At 39.6% G+C, this 25,072-nt stretch overlaps 1 protein-coding gene across 1 annotated transcript in view; it reads right to left on the bottom strand.

Moving 5' to 3' along the window:
- Nucleotides 1-438: 438 nt before the first annotated feature.
- ADAMTSL1 (ADAMTS like 1) overlaps nt 439-25,072 on the bottom strand; it is a 376,366-nt gene continuing 351,732 nt past the window's right edge. Inside the window, 3 exon segments of the mRNA XM_044920766.1 lie at nt 439-655; nt 1,897-2,117; nt 2,897-3,006. Of these exon segments, the coding sequence (XP_044776701.1) occupies nt 549-655; nt 1,897-2,117; nt 2,897-3,006 (438 nt within the window). The 3' untranslated portion in view covers nt 439-548.

The following is a 25,072-nucleotide window of genomic DNA, read 5'->3' as shown; positions in this document are numbered from 1 at the left end:
TTGGAGTTCTCACGGCTCCGCACCGGAAGCGCAGGGTTGTGGCCTGGGTTCTGCCTCACGATGGTGTCCTCCCCTCAGGCGGAGGCAGGGGGGGACACAAAGCAGCAGGACATTCCTGGGTCGATAGCGTGCTGCCAGGGAAGACACAGCTGGTTGTCCGAAGTCTGCATCAAGGCTTTCCAAACGCTGTCACCCTACCGCCTGTCTCTCGTCCGCTCTTGGCCCTGACTCCCTGCTGTCCCCAGGAGCTGTTCTGGCCTCTTGCTTGGTCTGTCTGGGACCCGGGTTGGGGAAGGCATCTGCTCTGCAACCTCCTTTAGACCCCTTTCCTTGTCTTTCCCCAACATCCTGTCCTCCAGCTAACTGAGAGAGAGGACATGCTGAGGCCCTCACATCTGGGGTGGGGGGAGGAGGTCGGACGAGGGCGTGTGTGGTGGGGGCAGGTAGAGGGCAATAAATAAATAAACCAAGAAAGCTTAAGTTCTGTCCAAGGTGGTGGCGTGAGTCCTCTGTGCGGCCAGGGTGGAGTTCCTCCCTGGGCCCCGTCTTCACGCTTTGCCACAAGTCCCACAGCAGCGAGATTTGAACTGGCTGAGTTGGCAGAGTTTCAGCTGTTTCACCTTCTCGCAGTACCTGGTGGTATCTCTGCACTCCACTGGGAAAGGGGACAGAAGAGAGATGTGAAACAGAGCCCAAGGGCTGTGGCCACGGGGTGCTTGCTGGGGTCTGCCTTGGGCATTGGCTCTGGGGCTGGAGGGGCCACTGCTGTCCAGCGCCTGGGGGCTGGTCTCACTCTGGTGGAACTCTGCCCCGTGCCTCCCAGGCTGCCCCCGGGGTTCCAGTGGCTGGCCGGATGATGGGGCCCCCTCTGTTTTCTTACCCTGTGCACCTCAGCTCTCCTCCTTCCCCTGACCGGGCCTGACCTGAGCACTGTGGCGTGCTAGCTCAGCACTGGCAAGAACGAGAGGTCCTTAAATATCGGTGCTGATTTGGGGGGTGGACGTCTATGATTAACACTGTAAGTCTGAACTACTTCGACTGAACTGATAGTACGGATGGCGGTGAGCTCTTGACACACACAGGGGCCGGCACCACCCAGAGAACAGAGATCCTCTCTCCCCGGTGTATAAGCAAGGGGACGGTGTGCCCACAGGCATCTGCCTCCGCCTTAGCAATCCGATGCTCGATGCTCGGAGAGGCCCCATTTGGGGGGAAACTGCATGGCAACATTTTAACATTTCTTATTCTTTGCCTCATACTTTGTCTTCGTCCCCCCTCCAGTTTGTTTTGGGTCCAGAGGAAGAAAAAATACCCGACCGGGATACAGATGCCAATGTCAGGCGGAGGAGGATCCAGACTCGAGGGAGGGGGGAGTGAAGGAGTATCAGATCTCGAGGGCATGGGCTCCTGCACAATTTCGGTGGGCGCCCCCGGGGCAGCAGCTCCTTGTTCCATGAGAGGCAGAGCCATGATGGGTGCAGGGCCAGCTGGGCAGGAGGCGCTCGGCATGCTCGTCTCATGTGGGCAGTACTTTCTGTCGAGTGGCCTGGCCCCCAGAGGCATTGTCTGGTTGTCCTCTCTGGGTCCCGGCCAAGCTACTGCAGGTGAGCTGGAGGCCGACCTCATTTAGCACCGAGCCAATAGCACCTGGCTTTGCTCAGTGCCTCGGGGCACACTCAGCCATCCTTGGGGGCCTGCACGTGAGCATACACCTCCTTGCACACGTCTTGGCTCGCTTGCAGGCGCCCCTCTGAAAACACCCAACTCTGGCCCCAGCTCACCGTCCCTGGGAGACCTGAGCCAGTGGCCTAGGCTCCGGTTCGGGCCCAGGGCCTGCCCTCTGCCCCCGCTGGCCTATGGGGACCTGGCAGAAGGCCCTTTGGGGTTGGAACGTACTGTTTTCACATGGTGTGATGTTGCAGCGCTGCCAGTTGGCGGGCCGGGGCCCCCAGGAGCACAGGTGTTCGGGCACGGCCTTGTTGGTGCGGGCGTGCACACACTCAACGCGCCGGGCCTGGAAGCCGTAGTTGCCGCAGGTCGCCGTGCACAGGCTCCACAGGCTGACCCTCCAGTGTACGCTGCAGGCTTCTGACCAGCAGTTCTGGGTGCTCACGGGCCTGCGGGAGGAGCGCGGCAGGGTTAGGGTCTGCCGCCGCGGGGCTGGGATCGGGGTTCAGATGGAAAACTGCGCTGCCAGCCCAAGAAGGCCGGGCCACTCTTCAAGTCTCTTGTGCTACCAGAGGGGGGTTCTGATCTCTGTTCGTTAGGGAGTGGTTGTAGGATCTCAGAAGGCCGTCTGCTCTCACGGGGCCCCTGGGTGCTCAGCTCTGTAAAGTCTGTATCACTGCGTGAGCCAAGAATGCGGTCTCTCCAGGATGGGGGCTGGTAGAGGCAGGGCCTGGGGCGGATGGTGAGCCCTCACCCCAAGGGGACATCCCCAGGCCAGTAGGACCAGGAATGGGGACTGGATAGGAATGATAGGTTTAGACCCAGGGATCAGCGCCCTTATTTTAGTGTAACTTCTATTGGAGGGCCAACAAGGGTGAGGGGCTGCTGGAGTCCTTGAGGTCTGGTGGCCGCCACGTGGACCTCACATCCTGCCCACCTGGGGGCTGGTGCAGATCCCCTGCGGTATCAGGCCACCCTCAGAAGAGCACCCTCTGTAATCTTTATCTCCAAAAGAGGAAAGCCCAGCCTGGCCCATTCAGTAAGTGCAAGGCCACCACGGGGCCATCTATCTCTAGGGAGAACAGGGGTCTGGGGAGAATGAGGTGAAAGGGAAGGGCATCTGACCACGAGGATTGTGGGATGTTGGAGGATGAACATCCGCTCAACACTGTCTTTCCGTGCTATTGACATAGGGCCTGGGGAAAGGAGGTCGACGGCTTTCTCTTACCTGGGAAGGGCGCTGCACTGCTCTGATGGTAAAGTGATGCCATCCCGTGTTTGGCAGAACACTTGTCTGTGTTGCACGGCTAGGTGAGGCCCGATGCAAGGCCCGTTGCACTGGGGAGCAGATAAAGGTGACACGTATAATGTTAGCCAAGTTAAGGGGGGCGCTGCAATGCTCAGGCTGCATGGGACACAGAATCCTTCTGAGCATTTTGTCTGAGACCTTCCGATCATTCATCTTGCCCCTCCTTGCATCCACTAAAGGACATTCACTGGCACATTTTCTTTTCTTTGTGCCACGGCAGAATGGTTAGCTTTCCTGTGGTCTATCAGCATTCTGTTAGCAAACGGCTAATGGTCGTGTAGAGCCGGTCAGAGAATGTGTGCTCCCTCCCCAGATGAACCATATCAAAGGGTTCGTGGCAGAATGCACTAAGAATGTGGTGTGGTAAGCTTTAGAGCAGAAGACCTCTAAGTGCCCCTTCAGTCCACAGGGCAATTGGGTTTGTTGTTTTCTTGCTAAATTCATTCAAGTTAACAAGTCCATCATTTCTTTCCTTTCTTTGGCTTCAGTGTTTCCAGGTTAGACCCAGCGCGGCTGAACAGAAGTAGACTTAGGTATGTTTAGTTAGTCCCTGCTCAGATTCTCCTGCTAGGTGCCCATAGAGATGGTTAAGCCTCTCCCTGAGTTGTCAGAGCCAGACTATCACAGGAAATACCCCATCCCAACAACAGTGTCTGTGAGCCAGCAGGCGCTTAGCCAGCATTTGCTACTTGAGTAGAGTAAGCGGACAGACATCCCTTAGAGGTCACTTTCGAAAAATCTTTTCCAAAGACACCAAAGGTCCACAGGGGAGCTATTTTTTTTATTTTTATTTTTTTTTATTATGTTAATCACCATACATTACATTATTAGTTTTTGATGTAGTGTTCCATGATTCATTGTTTGTGCATAACACCCAGTGCTCCATGCAGAACGTGCCCTCCTCAGTACCCACCACCAGGCTAACCCATCCTCCCACCCCCCTCCCCTCTAGAACCCTCAGTTTGTTTTTCAGAGTCCATAGTCTTTCATGGTTCGTCTTCCCCCTCCAATTTCCCCCCCTTCATTTTTTTTTTTAAATTTTATTATGTTATGTTAGTCACCATACAATACATCATTAGTTTTTGATGTGGTGATCCATGATCCATTGTTTTTGTGTAACACCCAGTGCTCCATGCAGAACGTGCCCTCTTTAATACCCATCACCAGGCTAACCCATCCTCCCACCCCCTCCCCTCTAGAACCCTCAGTTTGTTTTTCAGAGTCCATTGTCTCTCATGGTTCGTCTTCCCCTCCGATTCCCCCCCTTCATTCTTCCCCTCCTGCTATCTTCTTCTTTTCTTTTTTTTTTAACATAAAATGTATTCGTTTCAGAGGTACAGGTCTGTGATTCAACAGTTTTGCGCAATTCACAGCGCTTACCAGAGCACATACCCTCCGCAGTGTCTATCACCCAGTCACCCCATCCCCCCCCCCCCCCCCCCCCCTCCAGCAACCCTCAGTTTGTTTCCTTAGATTAAGAATTCCTCATATCAGTGAGGTCATATGATACATGTCTTTCTCTTTTTGACTTATTTCGCTCAGCATAATACCCTTCAGTTCCATCCACATCGTTGCAAACGGCAAGATCTCATTCCTTTTGATGGCTGCATAATATTCCATTGTATATATATACCACATCTTCTTTTATCCATTCATCTGTCGATGGACATCTTGGCTCTTTCCACAGTTTGGCTATTGTGGACATTGCTGCTATAAACATTGGGGTGCATGTACCCCTTTGGATCCTACATTTGTGTCTTTGGGGTAAATACCCAGTAGTGCAATTGCTGGATCATAGGGTAGCTCTATTTTCAACTTTTTGAGGAACCTCCATACTGTTTTCCAGAGTGGCTGCACCAGCTTGCATTCCCACCAAGAGTGTAGGAGGGTTCACAGGGGAGCTATTAACTCTCAAAATGATAAGCAGAAATCTTTAAAAAAATTTTTATTTTTTCTTTTTAACCCCCTTCAACCATTTCTCTCACCCTCGAATTCCCTGTCTCTGGCAACTACTACCAATCTAGTGTGTGTGTGTGTGTGTGTGTGTGTATTAGATTCTAATATAGGAGAGAGCATATGGTATTTGTCTTCTTTCATTTAGCCTCATGCCCTCAAGGTCCATTTATGTTGTCACAAATGGCAAGATTTTATTTTTTTTATGGCTGAATAATATTCCATTATATATGTAGTATATGTGTGTGTGTATATATATATACCACATTAAATAAATCCATTATAAATTATATATATCTATATATCACACTTTATCCATTCATCCACTGATGGCCATTTAGAACGTGTGCATATCTTGTTTATTATAAATAATGCAATGAATATGTGGGTACATATGTCTTTTTGAGTTAGTGTTTTCATTTTCTTTGGATAAATTCTACCCAGAAGTGGAATTGCTGGTTCATATTATGGTTCTATTTTCCATTTTTTGAGGAACATCCCTCCTGTTTTCCATAGTGGCTGCACCAATTTATATTTCCACTAATAGTGTACAAGGGTTCTCTTTTCTCCATATTCTTGCCAATGGTTGTTATTTGTCTTTTTGATAATAACCATTTTAACAGGTGTGAAGTAATATCTCATTGTGGTTTTGATTTGCATTTTCCTGATAATTAGTAATTATGTACTAATATACATTTTCATGTACCTGTTGGCCATCTATATATCTTTTGGGAAAAAGGTCTATTCAGATCTTCTGTACATTTTAAAAATTAGATTTTTTTTGTTTTGTTATTGAGTTGCATGAGTTCTTTATATATATATATAAAGAGATATATAAAGATAGATATATATCTTAAAGATTTTATTTATTTGAGAGAGAGTGAGAGCATGAGAGGGGAGAGGGTCAGAGAGAAAAGCAGACTCCCTGCTGAACTGGGAGCCTGATGCAGGACTCGATCCTGCAAGTCCGGGATCATGACCTGAGCCGAAGGTAGTTGCTTAACCAAAAGAGCCACCCAGGCTCCCCTCTTTATATATTTTGGAAAGTAGCCCCTTACGAGATTTACGATTAGCAAATATTTTCTCCCATTTAGTAGCTTGTCTTTTCATGTTGTTGATGATTTCCTTTGCTGTATAGAAGTGTTTTAGTATGATGTTGTATTGCTTATTTTTGCTTTTGTAGCCTTTGCTTTTGGTGTCAGATTAAAAAAAAAAAAAACCACTGGCAATGCCTATATCAAAGGACCTTGCTACCTATTTTTTTTCTTTTTGAGAGAGAAAGAGCATGAATGGGGGGAGGGGGAGAGGGAGATAGAGAGAATCTCAAGTAGGCGCCATGCTCAGTGTGGAGCCTGACATAGGGTTTGATCTCATGATATTGAGGTCATGACCTGAGCCGAAATCGAGAGTCGGATGCTTAACCGACTGAGTCACCCAGGTGCACCAGCCTATGTTTTATAAGAGTTTTATGGTTTCAGATTTTTCAAGTCTTTAATGCATTTGAGTTAATTTTTGTGTATGGTGTAAATCGTGGTTAATTTTCATTCTTTTGTATGTGGCTGTGTAGTTTTCCCAACCTCATTTATTAAAGAGACTGTCCTTTCCTCACCATATATTCTTGGCTTCTTTGTAGCAAACCAATTGACCATATATACATGAGTTTAATTCTGGGTTTCTATTTTGTTCAATTGATCAATGTCTGTTTTTATGCCAATACCATACTGTTTTGATTACTGTACCTTTTTTTCTTTAAGATTTTATTCATTTATTTGGGCGCCTGGGTGGCTCAGTTGGTTAAGCAACTGCCTTCGGCTCAGGTCATGATCCCGGAGTCCTGGGATCGAGTCCCGCATCGGGCTCCCTGCTCAGCAGGGGGTCTGCTTCTCCCTCTGACCCTCTTCCCTCTTGTGCTGTCTCTCATTCTCTCTCTCAAATAAATAAAATCTTTAAAAAAAAAAGATTTTATTCATTTATTTGAGAGAGAGAGAGTATAAGGGGGGGAGGGTCAGAAGGAGAAGCAGACTCCCCGCTGAGCAGGGAGCCCAGTGTGGAACTTGATCCCGGGACTCTGGGATCATGACCTGAGCCGAAGGCAGCCAGGCCCTTAACCGACTGAGCTACCTAGGCTCCCCGTTGATTACTGTAGCTTTTTAATAGAGTTTGGAATTAGGGAGCATGGGGCCTCCAGCTTTGTTCTTCTTTCTCAAGATTGCTTTGGCTATTTGTTTTGTTTTGTAGTTCCCTATAAATTTTAGGATTATTTGTTCTAGTTCTGTGAAAAATGCCATTGGAATTTTGATAGGTATTGCTTTTAATCTGTATATTGCTTTGGGCAACATGGACCTATCAATAGCACAGGACCTTCCAATCCATAAGCACAGAATATCTTTCCATTTATTTGTGTCATCTTCAATTCTTTCATAAATGTCTTCTGGTTTTCAATAATCACCTCCTTGGTTAAATTTATTCCTAGGTATATTTTTCATTTTGATGCAATTGTAAATGGGATTGTTTTCTTCATTTCTCTTTCTGATAGTTTGGTGATTTTTGTATATTGATGTTGTATCCTGCAACTTACTGAATTTGCTTATTATAGTTTTTTGATAGAGTCCTTAGGGTTTTCTATATATAATAGCATGTCATTTTTGCTTTCACTTTTTAAATTTGGATGCCTTTTATTTCTTATCTAATTCTTCTAAGAGAAGTCTTAGGACTTCTTACACTATGTAAAATAAAGATGGGGAGAGTGGGCATCCTTCTCTCGTTTCTGATCTTAGAAGAAAGGCTTTCAGCTTTGTACCACTGAGGATGATGTTAGCTGTGGACTTGTCATATATGACCTTTATTATGCTGAGGTACAGTCCCCTTTATATCCACTTTGTTAAGAGTTTTTATCATGAATGGGTATTGAATTTTGTCAGATGCTTTTTCTGCATCTCTTGAGATAGGATTTTTATCCTTCATTTTGTTGACGTGGTGTATCACATTGATTGATTTGTGGATGTTGAACTATCCTTGCATCTGAGGTAAACTTCATTTGCTCATGGTGTATGATTCTTTTAAAATATTTTTGAATTTGGCTAGTGAAAATTTTGTTGATCTTTGTTTGCATCTATGTTCAGCAGGGATACCGGCCTGTAATTTTCTTGTGCCTGACTTCTTTCAGTTAATGTTTTCAAGGTTCATTTATATTGTAGCATGTACAGAATTTCATTCCTTCTGAAGGCTGGATGATTGTAAGTATACACTACATTCTGTTATTGTAAGTATACACTACATTCTGTTTACCCATCTGTCAGTGGACATTTGGTTGTTTGCACCTTTAGGCCATTGTGATGCTACTGTGAACATTAGTGTACACGTATTTGTTCAAATCCTTGCTTTCAGTTGTTTTGAGTGTACATCCAGAAGTGGAATTGCTGGATCATATGGTAATTCTATGTTCAGTATTTTGAGAAACTGCTATCCTGGTTTCCACAGTAGCTGTACCATTTTACATCACTATCAACAGTGCACAATGGTTCCAATTTTTCCACATTTCCACCAATGCTTAATTTTACTTTTAAAAATAATGAAGTGAATCTCATAGTAGTTTTAATTTGCATTTCCTTAATTGCTAGTGATGTTGAACATCTTTTCATGTGCGTATTGTCCATTTGTATGTCTTCTTTGGAGAAATGTTTATTCTAGGCTTTGTGTTTTGTTGTTGAGTTGTAGTTCTCCTCTCTCTATTTTGGATATCCATCCTTTATCAGATTTATTATTTGCAAGTATTTTCTTCTGTGGGTTGTCTCCTCACTTTGGTGTCCTTTGATAAAGAAAAGCTTTCAATTTTGATGACATCCAGTTTGTCTAATTTTTCTTTAATTGTGCTTTGTCTCCTATCCAAAAAATCATTGCCAATCCAGTATTATGAAGCTTCTTCCCCATGTTTCTTCTAAGAGTTTATACTTTTAACCCTTACATTTAAGTCTTTGATCCCTTTTGAGTTAATTTTTGTATATAGTTAAAATAAGGATCCAGCTTCATTCTCTAGCATGTGGCTATCCAGTTTTCCCAGCACCATTTGTTGAAAGGCTATTCTTTTATGTGATCATATGTACAAAAGTTTATTTCTGGGCTCTCTATTCCATTCCCTTGGATTATATGCCAGAACTACACTGTTTTGGTTATCGTAGCTTTGTAATAAATTTTGGTATCAGGAAATGTGAAGCCTCCAACTTTGTTCTTTTTCAAGATTTTTTTTGGATATTCAGGATCTCTTGATATTCCATCTGAATTTTAGGTTGGATTTTTCTTATTGCTGCAAAAAGTTCTTGGGATTTTGAATCTCTAGATCAATTTGAGCTGTACTGACATCTTAATAATAAGTTTTCTAATCCATGAGCACAGGATGTCTTTTTTTTGGTCTTCTTTAATTTTTCTTAGTAATGTTTTGTAGTTTTCGGTGTACAAGTCTTTCACCTCCTTGGTTAAGTTTATAAGTATTTTTGGGTGTTACTATAAGTAGAATGATATTCTTTTTTGTTTCTGGGACTTTAGAGCCAAATTTGTCTTTTAAAATTTCAATTCTAGTTAGTTGACATACAGTTCAATATTGGTAACAGGAGTAGAGTTCAGTGGTTCATCATTTACAAATAACCTCCCAGTGCTCATCCTAATGAGTGCCCTCCTTAATACCCATCATCCATCTAGTTCACCCCCCCCACACACCTCCCTCCATCAACCCTGTTTATTTTCTATAGTTGAGTCTCTCATGATTTGTTTCCCTCCCTCTCTTTTGTTCCCCCTCTTGAATGTTCACCTGTTTTGTTTCTTAAATTCCATATATGAGTGAAATCATATGGTATTTGTCTTTCTCTGATTAATTTATTTTGCTTAGCATAATATACTCTAGCTCCATTCACGTTGTTGTAAATGGCAATGTTTCATTCTTTTTGATGGGTGAATAGTATGATTTTCTTAATTTCCTTTTCAGATTGTTCATAATTCATGTATAGATATGCAACTGATTTCTAATTTTTGTATCTTGCAACTTTGTTGAATTTATTAGCTCCAAGAGATTTATTCTGGTATTGGTATTGGGATTTTTAGGGTTTTTACATATGAGATTGTGTCATCTATAACAGAGATAATTATCACTTCTTTTCTAATTTGGGTGGCTTTTCTTTTTCTTGCCTAATTGCTCTGAACTTCCAATTGTACATTGGATGGAAGTGGTAAACATTGCATTCTTGTCGTCTTCCTCATCTTAGGGGAAAGTGTTCAGTCTTCACTACTGACTATGATAGCTATGGGGTTTTTTTAGCTGTGGATTTTTCATAAATGGTGTGTATTATTTTGAGGTAGTTTCTTTTTATTACTAGTTTGCTGAAATTCAAAATCCTTTTGTGATAAAAACTCAACAAAGACTTTTTCTGCATCAGTTGAGATCATGTGTTTTTTTTTTTCCTTTTATTCTGCTAATATGGTATATTATCATGGTTAATTATCATATGTTGAACCATCCTTATATTACAAGAATAAACCCTACCTGAAGGTTTGTAATCCTTTTAATATGCCACTATATTTCATTTGCTAGTATTTTGTTGAGTCTGCAGTAATGGAGAGAATGAAGTGGGGAAGGAAGCTATAAGACATTCCAAAGTGGAAAAAGTTAGTCCTTCCTTATCATTAATTTAAAAGGGAAAAAAACTCCCCACTTAAAAGGCAGATATTAGCTTAAAAGCTTAGATTTTGATTTTTTTTTTAACCTCTCCACAAGCAACACTGAAATTAAAAGTATGGAAAAAGATATTCCATGCAAAATTGTAACCAAAAGAGAGCTGCGGTGGCTATCCTAATAAGAAAATATATTGATAAAAGGCCAAGATATAACAACTATTAACATATATGCATAAGCACCAAACCGCCAAAACGCATGAATCAAACACCGACATCTGAAGACAGAAATAGTTCTACAGTAATAATTGGACACTAAAATACCCCACTTTCAATAATGGATAGGACAACCAAAAGAGCAATAAATAATTTAACAAGACTATAGTCCAGCTGGACCTAAGAGACCTATACACAAAACTCTACCCAACCAGAGCAGAATACACATTTTTTTTTTTTCATCTTAGGCCACAAAACAAATCTTAATTAAAAAAAAAAGAAATCGTATCTTTTCACCACATGAATTTCTGCATCAATAATTAAAAGGGATATTGGTCTTTAGTTTTCTTGTACTGTCTTCCTCTGGCTTTGGTATCAGAGTAATCCTGCCCTCACAGAATGAGTTAGGGATTGTTAGTATTCCCTCCCTTTCAATTTTTAGGAGGAATAAATTTAGGCATAAATTCTTCTTTAAATAGTAGGTAGAATTCACCAGTTAAGGACATTTGGGCCAGGGCTATTCCTACTGATTGAAACTCCCTATTAGTTATAGGTCTATGCGTATTTCTACTTCCTTACAATCTGGTCTTGATGGGTTGTGTGTTTCTAGGAAATTGTCTATTATATCTCGGTTATTCAATTTGTTGGTGTACTATTGTTCATAGTATTGATGTATTACCACTTTTATTTCAGATTTTAATTTGAGTTTTCTGGTTTTTTTCTTAGTGTAGCTAAAAGTTGGTCCATTTTGTAGATCTTCTGGAAGAACCAACTTCTGGTTTCATTGATTTTTCTGTTTATTTATAGATATTGTCTTTATTATTTCCTTTCTTTTACCAGCTTTAGTTTGCTCTTATTGTTTTAGTTCCTTAACGCTGGAAGTTAGGTTGTTTTTTGAAGTCTTTCTTTTTTAATGTAAGCATTTATAAATATATATATTTTTTCTCTGAGCACTGTGTTCTCTGCATCTCGTATTTTCCAATTTCCCAATATTTGTGAATTTTCCATCTCTCCCAGTTTTTGTATATACTCTGTGCCTGGGCACTCCTCCACTGATTAGCTGGGTGTGCTCTGAGCCTGGGCATCAGTCTGCAATGAAAGCTTAGGATACGCTCAGGTCTTTTATGTCTTGCCTGGGTTCTCAATTTCCCTGTACATATGTCTGCTTGCTTTCTAATATCTTAATTTCCTAGGGCATCTCACCCCAAGTTCTCAGGGCCTTCGGTGGTCTATTTTATGTCTTTATCTGGAATCTCTTGCTCCAGGTGTCTGCAGGTCTGTAGTCCTCCTTCAGCTTTCACAAGCAGTGGCTGCTTCCCCCACTTGAGATCTTAGTTGAGACAGAGACCATTCTTTTAGGTGATTCCCTGATAGGTTAGAACATTGCAGATAGGGTTTTGTGTGCTCCCTATGGATTGAGGGAGGGAAATGGACTGCTGCTGCCTCAAGGCTGAGACTGTGCCATGCTGAGGAGAGGGTGGGGAAGGATGAATGAAAATGCCCCCAAATTTCCTACTTTCTTAAAGGTAGATTTTTATTTGGGTGTTTGCTTTGTTGTTGTAGGCTTTTACCTCTATAGGGTTAGTTCAGCCAATTTCTGGTTGTTTTTTGATGTTTCCGTGGGGGAATGGGAACTTAGGGCTACCTAGTTTGTCATTTTGCTGATGTTCTTTGACCACAACTGGAAATTACTCACTGCTGATTTGACTTAATTGCCCATTGACACACTGAAACTGCCCTTCACAAGGTGCCAGTAACTGCCTGTCACTCAAGTTCCCTTGGGTACCAGATAATGTTTACCTTTTCTTGTTTGTTGCTACCCCGATCCTTCCTTCTTTCTGGAAACTCCTTTGTTACTCTCCGTGAATAAACTTTCTTTTTCTACTCCTTAGATTATCTTTTTTCCCCCTCCTGTTTCTGCCAATTAGTGTTCCCGAAGGTTCTATCCTGTGCATCTCATGCTTTCCCTCCTCTTAGGTTACACTACCCTTTTAAGTGCCAGATCTACATCCAACTGCTGAATGAAAATATCTAATGGGATATTTCACAAATAACACTAAACATGTTTGAAACAATTTCTTACCCAATTCACCCTCTTATTTCTGTTTTCCTACCTAGTTCAGTCCATTTATAAATGTGTCAGCTTCTTCCTCATCTCTCATCTGTGATATCCAAGCACTACTGAAGCCATGTGAATCAAATTTTCATAGAATCTATGAGGTCTCTCCATTGCCTTCATTTCTATCAGCACCATTTCTCCAGTAGATTGTTTCTCTTTGCCCACTCTTGTCACTGCTTGATACTATGCTGCTAAATATATAATCTTTTAAAAGTCAAACAAGGTGGCATTCATAATAAAATCCAAACTCCTCATAGAGCATACTAGATTACTCATGATCTGGCACCTGTTTTCCAGCCACATTTATCCTTCACACATGCTTGAATGGAACACATTCCCCACCCAAGACAGGTGAAAGAGAAAGTTGAATTATTACATGAAACCAGATTGTTAGAGCTGAGAAAGTGGTCTTAGACATCAGCACGGTTTCCATAGACTTCAAAGAAGTAGGCACATGAAAGAACATACATTTGCATGACACTATTCCAAAAGGATTTTCTTGTCAGAAACCATTACCATTTTCATTCTCACAAGAGTGGAATGTGGAGGTTTGGAGGGAAGCACATCCCAACACTATCACCAATAGGAAAATACCAACAGGATTGTGAGATCAAGCAGTACCCTCTAACTTGTAACACTTCAAATCTTGCTACTTTTTAAAAAAGCTTTTAGAAATCCAGCATGGATGAATAAAGATAGATCAACATTGTGAGAAACTTCAAAAAGAGATAGAAAATACCAAATAGAAGTGAAAGCTGAAGAACACGGTAACTAAAGCTGATAAATATAATAGAGGGGTTCTGAAGCAGAAGGACCAGGCATCTCAAAAATAGGCAGTGGAACTCATCCAATCACAGGAGCAAAAAGAATGAAATAACTGCCTGAAGATAGTTTACAGGACGACAGCAAATGGACCAATATTTGCTTCAAAGAGGATGCAGAAGGAGCAGAGAGAAAAAGGAGAAGAAAACTTATTTTAAGAAATCTAACCTGGGGAAGGAAGGAACCAGATAATCAGATCCAGGAAACCCCAAGAATTATCTTAAGAGACCCACACCAAGACCCATTATAAATAACATGTCAAAATTTAAAGATAAGGAGACTATTAAAAGTAGTAAGAAAAAAAAAAAACCCACAACCTGTTACATACAAGGGAACCCTGATAAGACTACCAGATTTTTTTTTTTTAGCAAAAACATTGAATATACTGTGTCATTGTCTTCTCACCTACAACCTGCTGAAAGAAAAAAACTCCCAACTGAGAATACTCTACCTGGCAAAGTTATTATTTAGAACTGAGGGAGAGAGAAAGTTTTTCAGACAGGCAAAAGCTAGAGGAGTTCACCATCAATTAACCAGCCTTAAAACAAATGTTAGAAGAGGATATCATATGTCAATTATATTTCAATTAAAAAATAACATCTTCAGTAGCAAAAGAAGGCTCACAAGAAGGTATTCAATTTTAAAAACATTTACATAAGAATGCATAATATAAACAAAAAATGTCAAAGGGTCAGCTTCACACTAAAACCAAAGGGCACTAATTAGTAACTAGAAAACATGAAAGTAAAAACTTGCTGGTAAAGATAAAAACTTGCTGGTAAAGATAAAGTGGATTAATACTTATAAACCTAGTATGAAGTATAAAAGACAAAAGTGGTAAAAATAACTCTTAATTGCAATAATTAGTTAAGGGATCACAAGAGAAAAAGATGTAAAATATCACATCAAAAACAAAATGGGGAGAGAGTAAAAAGGTAGAGCTTTAGAATGGAATCAAACAAGTTGATATCAACTTAGAATAGATTGTTATAGATATGTTGTTATATGTACACCTCATGGTAACCACAAAGCAAAAGCCTATGGTGGATACACACAAGATAGAGAAATGTAAGCATATCAATAAAGTCATCAAACCACAAAGGAAGAAAGGAAGAGATAGGAACTATAAAAAAAGCAGTAAGTACACACATACCAATTACGTTAAGTGTAAATCAATTATAAATGCTCTAATTAAAAGACATAGGGTGACTTAATGGATAAAAAAACCAAGACCTATCTAAATTCAGAAGTAAAGACACACACTGGAAGTGAAGGGATGGAAAAGATAATCCATGTAAATGGAAACCAAAAGAAAGCAGGGGTAGCTATACTTAGAGCAGACAAAATACACTGTAGTACAAAGACTGGCATTACATAATGATAAAGAGGTCAATCCAGCAAGAGGATATATCATTTGTAAATATTTATACACCCAACATAGGAGTACCTAAATATATAAAGCAAATATTAACAGATCTAAAGGGAGAAATTGACAGTAATACAATAATAGTAGGGGACTTTAACACCCCACTTACATGAGTAATATGTCCTAAATGAAAGAACAAGTTGTTTCTTTGAAAAAAACAGGACAAAACCACAGACGAAAAGCTAAATGAGTTCAAAGTAATGGTGGTACAGATACTAGACTTGAGAAAAGAGATGAGCTCAGGGAGAATTTCAACAAAAAGAAAATATAAAAAAACCAACCCAAGCACTGAAATGAAAAATACACTGAAGAGAATCAACAGATTAGAAAATGCAGAAGAATGGTTCAGAGATCTGGAAGATAGGGTAATGGAAGCAACCAAGCTGAAGAGCAATTTTAAGTGAGGATCCCAGAAGGAGGGGACAGAAAACTTCCCAGACATCTAAGTCTAGGAAGCAGATCCCCAAATAAGGTGAATCTAAGGAGGTTCACACCAAGACATGCAATAATTAAAATGGCAAAGATTAAAGATAAAGAATCTTAAAAAAAGCAAGAGAAAAGCAAACTGTTATATACAAGGGAAATCTCATAAGGCTGTCAGCTGATTTTTTTAGCAGAAACTTTGCAGGTCTAAAGAGCGTGGCATGATATATTCAAAGTGCTGAAAGGAAAAAAAAAATCCACAACAAAGAATACTTGGCAAGGTTATTGTTGAGAATTGAAGGAGAAAAGAGAGTTTTCCAGGCAAAATTTAAAAGCATTCATCACCAATAAATCAGCCTTACAAGAAACATTAAAGGGAATTTTTTAAGTGGGAAGAAGGGGCCATACTAGAAAAAAACTTCAGTGGTAAAAATGAACATATAGTAAAGGTAGTAGATAATTACTTATAAAGCCAGTGTGGAAGTTAAAACATAAAAGTAGTAAAATCATAATTATCTACAAAAATTAGTCAAGGGATACACAAAATAAAAAGATGTAAAATATGATATAAAATGTGGAGGGGGAATAAAAATTTAGTGGCTTTAGGATGTGTTTGAATTTAAGTGACCATCAAATTAATATAGACTGCTATACACCTAAGATGTTATATATGAATTCAATGGTAACTACAAATTAAAAACCTAACATGTATACACAAAAAACAAAGAGGAAGGAATCCAAGCATAACACTGAAGAATGCCATCAAACTATAAGGAAAGAGAGCAGAAGACGAAAGGAACAGAAAAGAACTAGAAAACCAAAATGGCAATAAGTACATACCTATCAGTTATTAAGTGTAAGGGGACTAAATGTTCCAGTAGAAAGTATAGTGTGATTGAATGGATTAAAAAAAAACCTATCTATATGCTGCCTACAAGAGACTCACTTCAGACCAAAAAACATGGGCTGAAAGTGAAGGAATGGAAAAAGATACATCAGACAAAACAGACTTTAAAACAAAAAGTATAGCAAGAGACAAAGAAGGGCATTATGTAATGCTAAAAGGATTAATTCAACAAGATGATGTGACAATTGTAAATATGTATTCACCCAACATAGGCACATAAAAGTATATAAAACAAATATTAACAGACATAAAGGGAGAAATTGACAGTAATACAATAATAGTAGGGGACTTTAATACTCCACTTACCTCTATGGCTAGATTATCCAGACTGAAAATCAACAAGGAAACAATGGATTTGAATGACACATTAGGCCAGGTGGCCTTAAGAGATATACAGAACATTCCATTCAAAAACAAAACCAAAAACAAACAAAAAAACAATACACATTCTTTTCAAGTGCACATGGAACATTCTCTAGGACAGATAATATGTTAGGCCACAAAACAAGTCTCTATAAATTTAATAAGATTAAAATCCTATCAAGCATCTTTCCCAACCACAATGGTATGAAACTAGAAATCAATTACAATAAAAAAATGGAAAAACAAAGACATGAAGGCTAAACAACATGCTACTAAACATCCAATAGGTCGATGAATAAATTAAAGAGAAAAATCAAACAAAAATAAAACAACAAAGAGGTGAATGAAAATGGAAACACAACAGTCCAAAATCTCTGGGACACAGAAAATGCAGTTCTAAGAGAAAGTTTATAGTAATATAGGCCTATCATGAGAAACAAGAAATATCTCAATCTAACCTTATACCTAAAGAAACTGGGCTTTGTTCTTTTTCCAAAGTTAGTAGAAATAAGGATATAATAGAGTGGAAATAAGTGGAAATTAAAAAAAAATAGAAAAGATCAACAAAACCAAGAGCTGGTTCTTTGAAAAGATAAATGAAATTGATAAACTTTTACTCAGACTCATCAAGAAATAAAAGGACTCAAAATTAGAAAAAATGCAGAAACTGACACCACAGAAATACAAAGAATTATAAAGAGAATACTATGAAAAATTAGATGCCAACAAACCTAGAAGAAATGGGTAAATTCCCAAAAATATAGTCTTCTGAAACTGCATCAGGAAGAAATATAAAATCTGAACAGACCAATTACTAGTAATGAAATTGAATTTGGTAATCAAAAATTCCCAACAAAAAAATTCTACCCAACTTTTAAAGAAGAATTAATACCTATTCTTTTCAAATTATTCAAAAAAAAAAATAGAAGAAAAAGGAAAGCTTTCACACTTATTCTACAAGGCCAGCATTACTCTGATACCAAAACCAGACAAAAGACACTACAAAAAAAGAAAACTACAGGCCAACATTCCTGGGGAACATAGATGAAAAAAATCCTTGAAATATTAGGAAACCAAATTTAAAACTATATTAGAAAAAGATCATTCACCACAGTTTAGAGGGATTTATTCCAGAGAAGCAAGGGCAGTTCAATATTTGCAAATCACCAATGTGATACATCACAAAATCTTATGATAATCTCAATAGATGCAGGAAAAACATTTCACAAAATACAATATCCATGCATCATAAAAACTCTCAACAAAGTGGGTTTAGAGGGAACATACGGAATGTACTTCAACATAATAAAAGCCATGTATGAAAAACCCACAGTTAACATCATGCTCGATGGTAAAAAACTGAAAGCTTTCCCTCTAAGATAAGGAACAAGACAAAGATGTCCACTCTCACCACTTTTATTCAACCTAGTACTGGAAGTCTCAGCTGCAGCAATCAGAGAAGAAAAAGAAATAAAAGGAATCTAAATTGGTAAAGAAGAAAGAAAACTCTTCACAGATGACATATAATACCATATATAGAAAACCCTAAAGATGCTACCAAAAGCTATTAGAATAAATTCATAAAGTTGCAGGATACAAAATTAATACACAGAAATTGGTTGCTTTTCTATACACTGATAAGTGGCAGAAAGAAAAATTAAGAAAACAATACCATTTACAATTTCACACACACGCACACACACACACAAAAATCTAGGAATAAATTTAACCAATGAAGTTAAGACCTGTACTCTAAAAACTATGACATTGATGAAAGAAACTGAAGATAACAACTGGAAAGGTATACTATGCTCACAGATTGAAAGAATATTGTTGAAATATCCATAGTACCCAAAGCAATCTACCTATTAAATATAATCCCCATCAAAATATCAATAGCATTTTCCACAGAACTAGAATATTCCTAAAATTTGTATGGAACCAAAAAAGACTTGAATATCCAAAGCAATCTTGAGAGAGAAGAACAAAGCTGCAGGTATCACAATTCCTGATTTTTTTTTTAAGATTTTATTTATTTATTTGAGAGAGAGAGAGTGAGAGAGAGCATGAGAAGGGAGAGGGTGAGAGGGAGAAGCAGACTCCCCACTGAGTGGGGAGCCAGATGTGGGACTCGATCCTGGGACTCCAGGATCATGACTTGAGCTGAAGGCAGTCGCTTAACCAACTGAGCCACCCAGGCACCCTCACAATTCCTGATTTTAAGATATGCTACAAAGCTATAATAATCAAAGCAGTAAGGCACTGGCACAAAAGTAGACCTAAAGATCAATGGAACAGCTAGAAAGGCTAGGAATAAACCCACACTTATACGGTCAATTTTCAACAAAGGATACAACAATATACAATGGGGGAAAAGAGGTTTTTTTCAATGAAGGGTGCTGGAAAAAGTGGACAGCTACATGCAAAAGAATGAAACTGGGCCACTTTCTTATATCATACACAAAAATTAACTCAAAATGGATTAAAGGCCTACATTTGAGACTTGAAACTATAAAACTCCTTAAAGAAAACAGGCAGAAATCTCTTGGACATCAACCTTAGGAAGATATTTATGAATATGTATCCTTAGTCAAGAGAAAGGAAAGCCAAAATAAATGATTGAGATTACACCAAAATAAAAAGCTTTTGCACAGTCAAGGAAACCATCAACAAAACAAAAAGGCAACCTAGTGAATGGGAGAAGACATTTGCAAATAATATATCCAATAAGGGGTTAATATCAAAAATAACTTATACAAGTCAATACATACACACAAAACCCATGAAAAAATGGGCAGAGAACCTGAATAGACATTTTGCCAAAGAAGATACACAGATGGCTAACAGACACATGTAAAGATGCTCAACATCATTAATCAGGAAAATGCAAATCAGAACCACAATGAGATATCATCTCATACCTGTCAGAATGCCTAGTATGAAAAAGATAAGAAATAACAAGTGTTGGCAAAGATGTGGAGAAAAGGGAGCCCCTTGTGCACTGCTGGTGAGAATGTAAATTGGTATAACTACTGTGGAAAACAGTATAGGAGATCTCAAAAAATTAAAAATAGAAATGCCATATGATCCAGTAATTCCACTACTGAGTATTTACCCCAAAATCATGAAAACACAAATTCAAAAAGATGTATGCACCATTTATTTATTGCAGCATTATTTATGGTAGTTAAGATATGGAATCAACCCAAGTGTCCACTGATAGATGAATGGATAAAGATGTGGTATATACCTATACAATGGAATATAACTCACCCATAAAAAGCAATGAAATCTTGCCATGTGCAGCAGCATGGACAGACCTAGAGGATATTATGCTACGCGAAACAAGGGAGACAGAGAAAGACAGATACCATATGATTTGACTTAAATGTGGAATCTGAAAAACAAACCAAACCAAACCAAAGCCAGACACTTAAATACAGAGGACAAACTGTTGATAGCCAAAGGGGAGGTGAGTGGGGTGATGGGCAAAATAGATGAAAGGGATTAAGAAGTACAAACTTTCAGTTATAAAACACAAATCATGGAGATGAAAAGTATATCATAAAGGAATACAGTCAATAATATTGTAATGTATGGTGACAGCTGGTGACTGCACTTATTGTGGTGAGCATTGAGTAGTGTATAGAATTGTGGGATCACTATGTTGTACACCTGAAACTAATTGAACATTGTATGTCACTGTACTTCAATAATAAAAAATAAAATAGCAAAAAAAGTAGGCATAGAGGGAATGTACCTCAACAAAATAATTCCTATGACAAGCCCATAGGTAACATACTCAAAGGTGAAAAGCTGAATGCCTTTCCTCCAAGATCAGAAACAAGACAAGGATGCCCACTTTTGCTAATTTTATTCAATATAGTATAGGCAGTCCTAGTCAGAGCAATTAGTCAAGAGAAAGAAATAAAAGGCATCCAAATTAGAAAGGAAGAAGTATAACTGTCACTATACGTGCAGATGACATTTTATATAGAAAACCTTAAAGAGCCCCCAAAACCGTTTAGAACAAACCAGTCAGTGAAGTTGTAGGATATGCAATCAATAAAAAAAGTCTATTGTATTTCTAGACTAATAACAAATTCAGAGAAATTAAAATAATGCCATTTATAATTGTATCAAAAAGAAATATCTAGGAATAAATTTACTCAAGGAGGTAAAAGACCTGTAGGGGCACCTGGGTGGCTCAGTCGTTAAGCATCTGCCTTCGGCTCAGGTCATGATCCCAGGGTCCTGGGATCGAGCCCCGCATCGGGCTATCTGCTCGGCCGGGAGCCTGCTTCTCCCTCTCCCACTCCCCCTGCTTGTGTTCCCTCTCTAGCTGTCTCTCTCTCTAATAAATTAAAAAAAAATAAAATAAAATCTAAAAAAAAAAAAAAAAAAGGAGGTAAAAGACCTGTAAACTGAAAACTATGACACGAGTGAAAGAAATTGAAGAAGATGTAAGTAGATATTCTGTGTTTGTGGATTGGATGAATCAATACTGTTAAAATGTTCATACTACTCAAAGCATCTACACATTAAATGCAATTCCTGTCAAAATTCCCATGACATTTTTCACAGAAATAGAAAAATCAATCTTAAAATTTGTATGTAACCACAAAAGACCCCAAATAGCCAACGCAATCTTGAGAGAACACAAAAGCTGGAGGCATCATGCTCCCTGCTTACAAACTATTAAAAAGTTATAGTAATCAAAACAGTATGGTTTGGCATAAAACCAGACACACAGGTCAATGGAACAGAATAGAGAGCCCAGAATTAGACCCACACATATATAGTTAATTAATTTATGACAAAGGAGCCCCGAATATACAAGGGAGGAAGGACAGTCTCTTCAATAAATGGTGCTGGGAAAACTGGATAGCCAGATACAAAACAATGAAATTGGACTACTCTTACATCATATAGAAAATTTCACTCAAAATGGATTAAAGACTTGAACATAATTTTTGAAATCACAGAAATCCAAGAACACATAGGCAGTAAGCTCTTTGACATCATTCTTGGCAATTATATTTTGAATCTGACAGGAAAAGCAAAGGCAACATAAGCAAAAGTAAACAAGTGGGACTACATCGGCAAAGGAAACCATTAACAAAATGAAAAGGCAACCTACTGAATGGGAGAAGATATCTGCAAATCATATAAGGGGTTAATATCCAAAATACATAAAGAACTTTTACAACTCAATAGCAGAAAACCAAACAATGCAATTTAAAAAAGGCAGAGGATCTGAATAGACATTTTCCCCAAGAAGACATACAGATGGTCAACAGGTGCATGAAAATGTGCTCAAGGTTACCAAGCATCAGTGAAATACAAATCAAAACCACAATGGGATATCACCTCATTCCTGTTAGAACAGCCAGTACCAAAAAGACAAGAAATAAATGTTGGTGAGGATGTGGAGAAAAGGGAACCATTATGCACTGTTGGTGAGAATGTAAATTGGTGCAGCCACTATAAAAACCAGTATGTAGGGAGCAAGATGGCGGAGGAGTAGGAGACATGGATTTCGTCTCCTCTCAGGAATTCAGCTGGATAGGGATCAAACCATTCTGAACACCTACAAACTCAACAGGAGATCGAAGAAAAGAATAGCAACAACTCTCTCATCAGAAAAGCGACCACTTTCTGGAGGGTAGGACGTGCGGAGAAGTGAATCCGAGGCGATATTCGGGAGGCTAGACGGCGGGGGAGGGGCCTCCGGCGGCCGTTTCTGGCAAGTGATAGAACCACGGAGCACAAAATCGGAACTTTTAAAAGTCTGTTCCGCTGAGGGACGTCACTCTGGTGGCTAAGCGGGGGGTGGAACCCTCCGGGACAGTGTGGTCTCAGGACCCTCGGGGTCACAGAAAGACCGGGGGTGCCTGAGTGTGGCAGAGCTCCCAGGTATCGGAGCAGGGAAGCCGGCTGCAGAGGCGGAGCCCAGGCGCGGGCTCTCAGCTCGGGGTTGCCATAAACCGTGATCCGCGGCACAGTCGGGCCCCTGCTCCTCCAGCAGGGACCCAACAAGCGGCAGATCCGGGGAGACTCACCTTCCTCCCCTGGGAGGAGCCGCGCAGGAGTGCGCCGCAGGGATCTGCTGGGTTTGGAGACTCCACCCGGGGTCGGGTGCCAGAGATAGAAACGCGCGGTCACAGGCCGGGTGAGCACGGAGTGCGGCTGGAGACCAGGGAGACGGGAGTGACTGACGGCTTTTCTCTGGGGGCTCACTGAGAAGCGGGGCCCCGAGTTCTCGGCTCCTCCATGGCAGAGATTGGGAGGCCGCCATTTTCACTCTCCGCCTCCAAAGCTGTACGGAAAGCTCGCAGGGAACAAAAGCTCTGGAGAGCAAACCTGAGCAGATTACTTAGCTGGGAGGGGGGCAAGGGCGGGGCAATTCCGCCTCCGGCAGAGACATTTAGAAACCACGGCAACAGGCCCCTCCCCAGAAGATCAGCAAGAACAGCCAGCCAAGGCCAAGTTTACCGATCAATGAGAACGGCAGAACTCCAGCGCTAGGGGAATACTGCACATAGAATTCATGGCTTTTTTACCATGATTCTTTAGTCTTTCAAAGTTAATTTTTTTTTACTAACTGTCTTTTTTTCTTTTTTATTCTTTTTGAATTTTTCTTTTTCCCTTTTTCAACCAACATCTTATCAATCCCTTTTTTTAAAAAAAACATTTTTATTTTTCATTTTTAGAGTCATATTCTATCCCTTCATAGTACTTACCCGTATTTTTGGCTTATATATATAAGTTGTTCTCTCTTTAAAATTTTGAGATAGTTTCTTCTAACAGATTAAAATATACCCTAAATCTCTAGTATATGGTGTTTTCTATTCCCCTGCCTGATCACATCCTCTCCCTTTTTTTTTCTTTTTTAAATCCTCTTCTTTCTTTTTTCAAACAACTTCTTATCAATTCCTTTTATAAAATTTTTTATAATTTCCATCTTTACAGTCATATTCCATCCCTTCATCATATCAACCCTTATTTTTGTACATATATAAGTTTTTCTTTCTTTAAAATTTTGGGAGGCACTTTCTTCTAAAAGACCAAAATACACCCCAAATCTAGTGGGTGGCACTGATCTATATAGCAGCCTGATCATATTTGATCACATTCTGGTTTTGTTGTTGTTGTTGTTGTTGTTTTGTTTTGTTTGTTTTTGTTTTTATCTTTATCTTTTTCTTTTTTTTTCTTTTTCTTTTTTCTCTCTTTCCCTTTCTTTTCCCACTGCTTCAAGTCTTTTCTGATTTGTTTAGAGTATATTTTCTGGGGACGTTGTTACTCTGCTAGCATTTTGTTCTCTCATTAATCTATTCTCCTCTGCACAAAATGACAAGACGGAAAAAATCACCTCAACAAAGAGAACAAGAGGTAGTACCGACTGCCAGGGACCTACTCAATACGGACATTAGTACGATGTCAGATCTAGAGTTCAGAATCATCACTTTAAAGATACTAGCTGGGCTTGAAAAAAGCATGGAAGTTATTAGAGAAACCCTTTCTGGAGAAGTAAAAGAACTAAAATCCAACCAAGTAGAAATCAAAAAGGCTATTAATGAGGTGCAATCAAAAATGGGGGCGCTAACTGCTAGAATAAATGAGGCAGAAGAGAGAATCAGTAATATAGAAGATGAAATGATGGTAAATAAAGAAGCTGAGAAAAAGAGAGATAAACAACTACTGGATCACGAGGGCTGAATTCGAGAGATAAGCGATACCATAAGACGAAACAACATTAGAATAATTGGGATCCCAGAAGAAGAAGAAAGAGAGAGAGGGGCAGAAGGTATAATGGAGCAAATTATAGCAGAGAACTTCCCTAATTTGGGAAAGGAAACAGGCATGAAAATCCAGGAAGCACAGAGAACCCCTCTCAAAATCAATAAAAATAGGTCAACACCCCGACATCTAATAGTAAAACTTACGAGTCTCATAGACAAAGAGAAAATCCTGAAAGCAGCTCGGGAGAAGAGATATGTAACCTACAAGGGTAGAAACATTAGATTGGCAACAGACCTATCCACAGAGACCTGGCAGGCCAGAAAGGACTGGCAGGATATATTCAGAGCACTAAATGAGAAAAATATGCAGCCAAGAATACTCTATCCAGCTAGGCTGTCATTGCAAATTGAAGGAGAGATAAAAAGCTTCCAGGACAAACAAAAACTAAAGGAATTGGCAAAC

Source organism: Neomonachus schauinslandi, chromosome 13, assembly GCF_002201575.2.
Source record: "Neomonachus schauinslandi chromosome 13, ASM220157v2, whole genome shotgun sequence".
In the NCBI taxonomy this organism is placed as follows: domain Eukaryota; kingdom Metazoa; phylum Chordata; class Mammalia; order Carnivora; family Phocidae; genus Neomonachus; species Neomonachus schauinslandi.
This window is presented reverse-complemented; position numbering and strand designations above follow the sequence as displayed.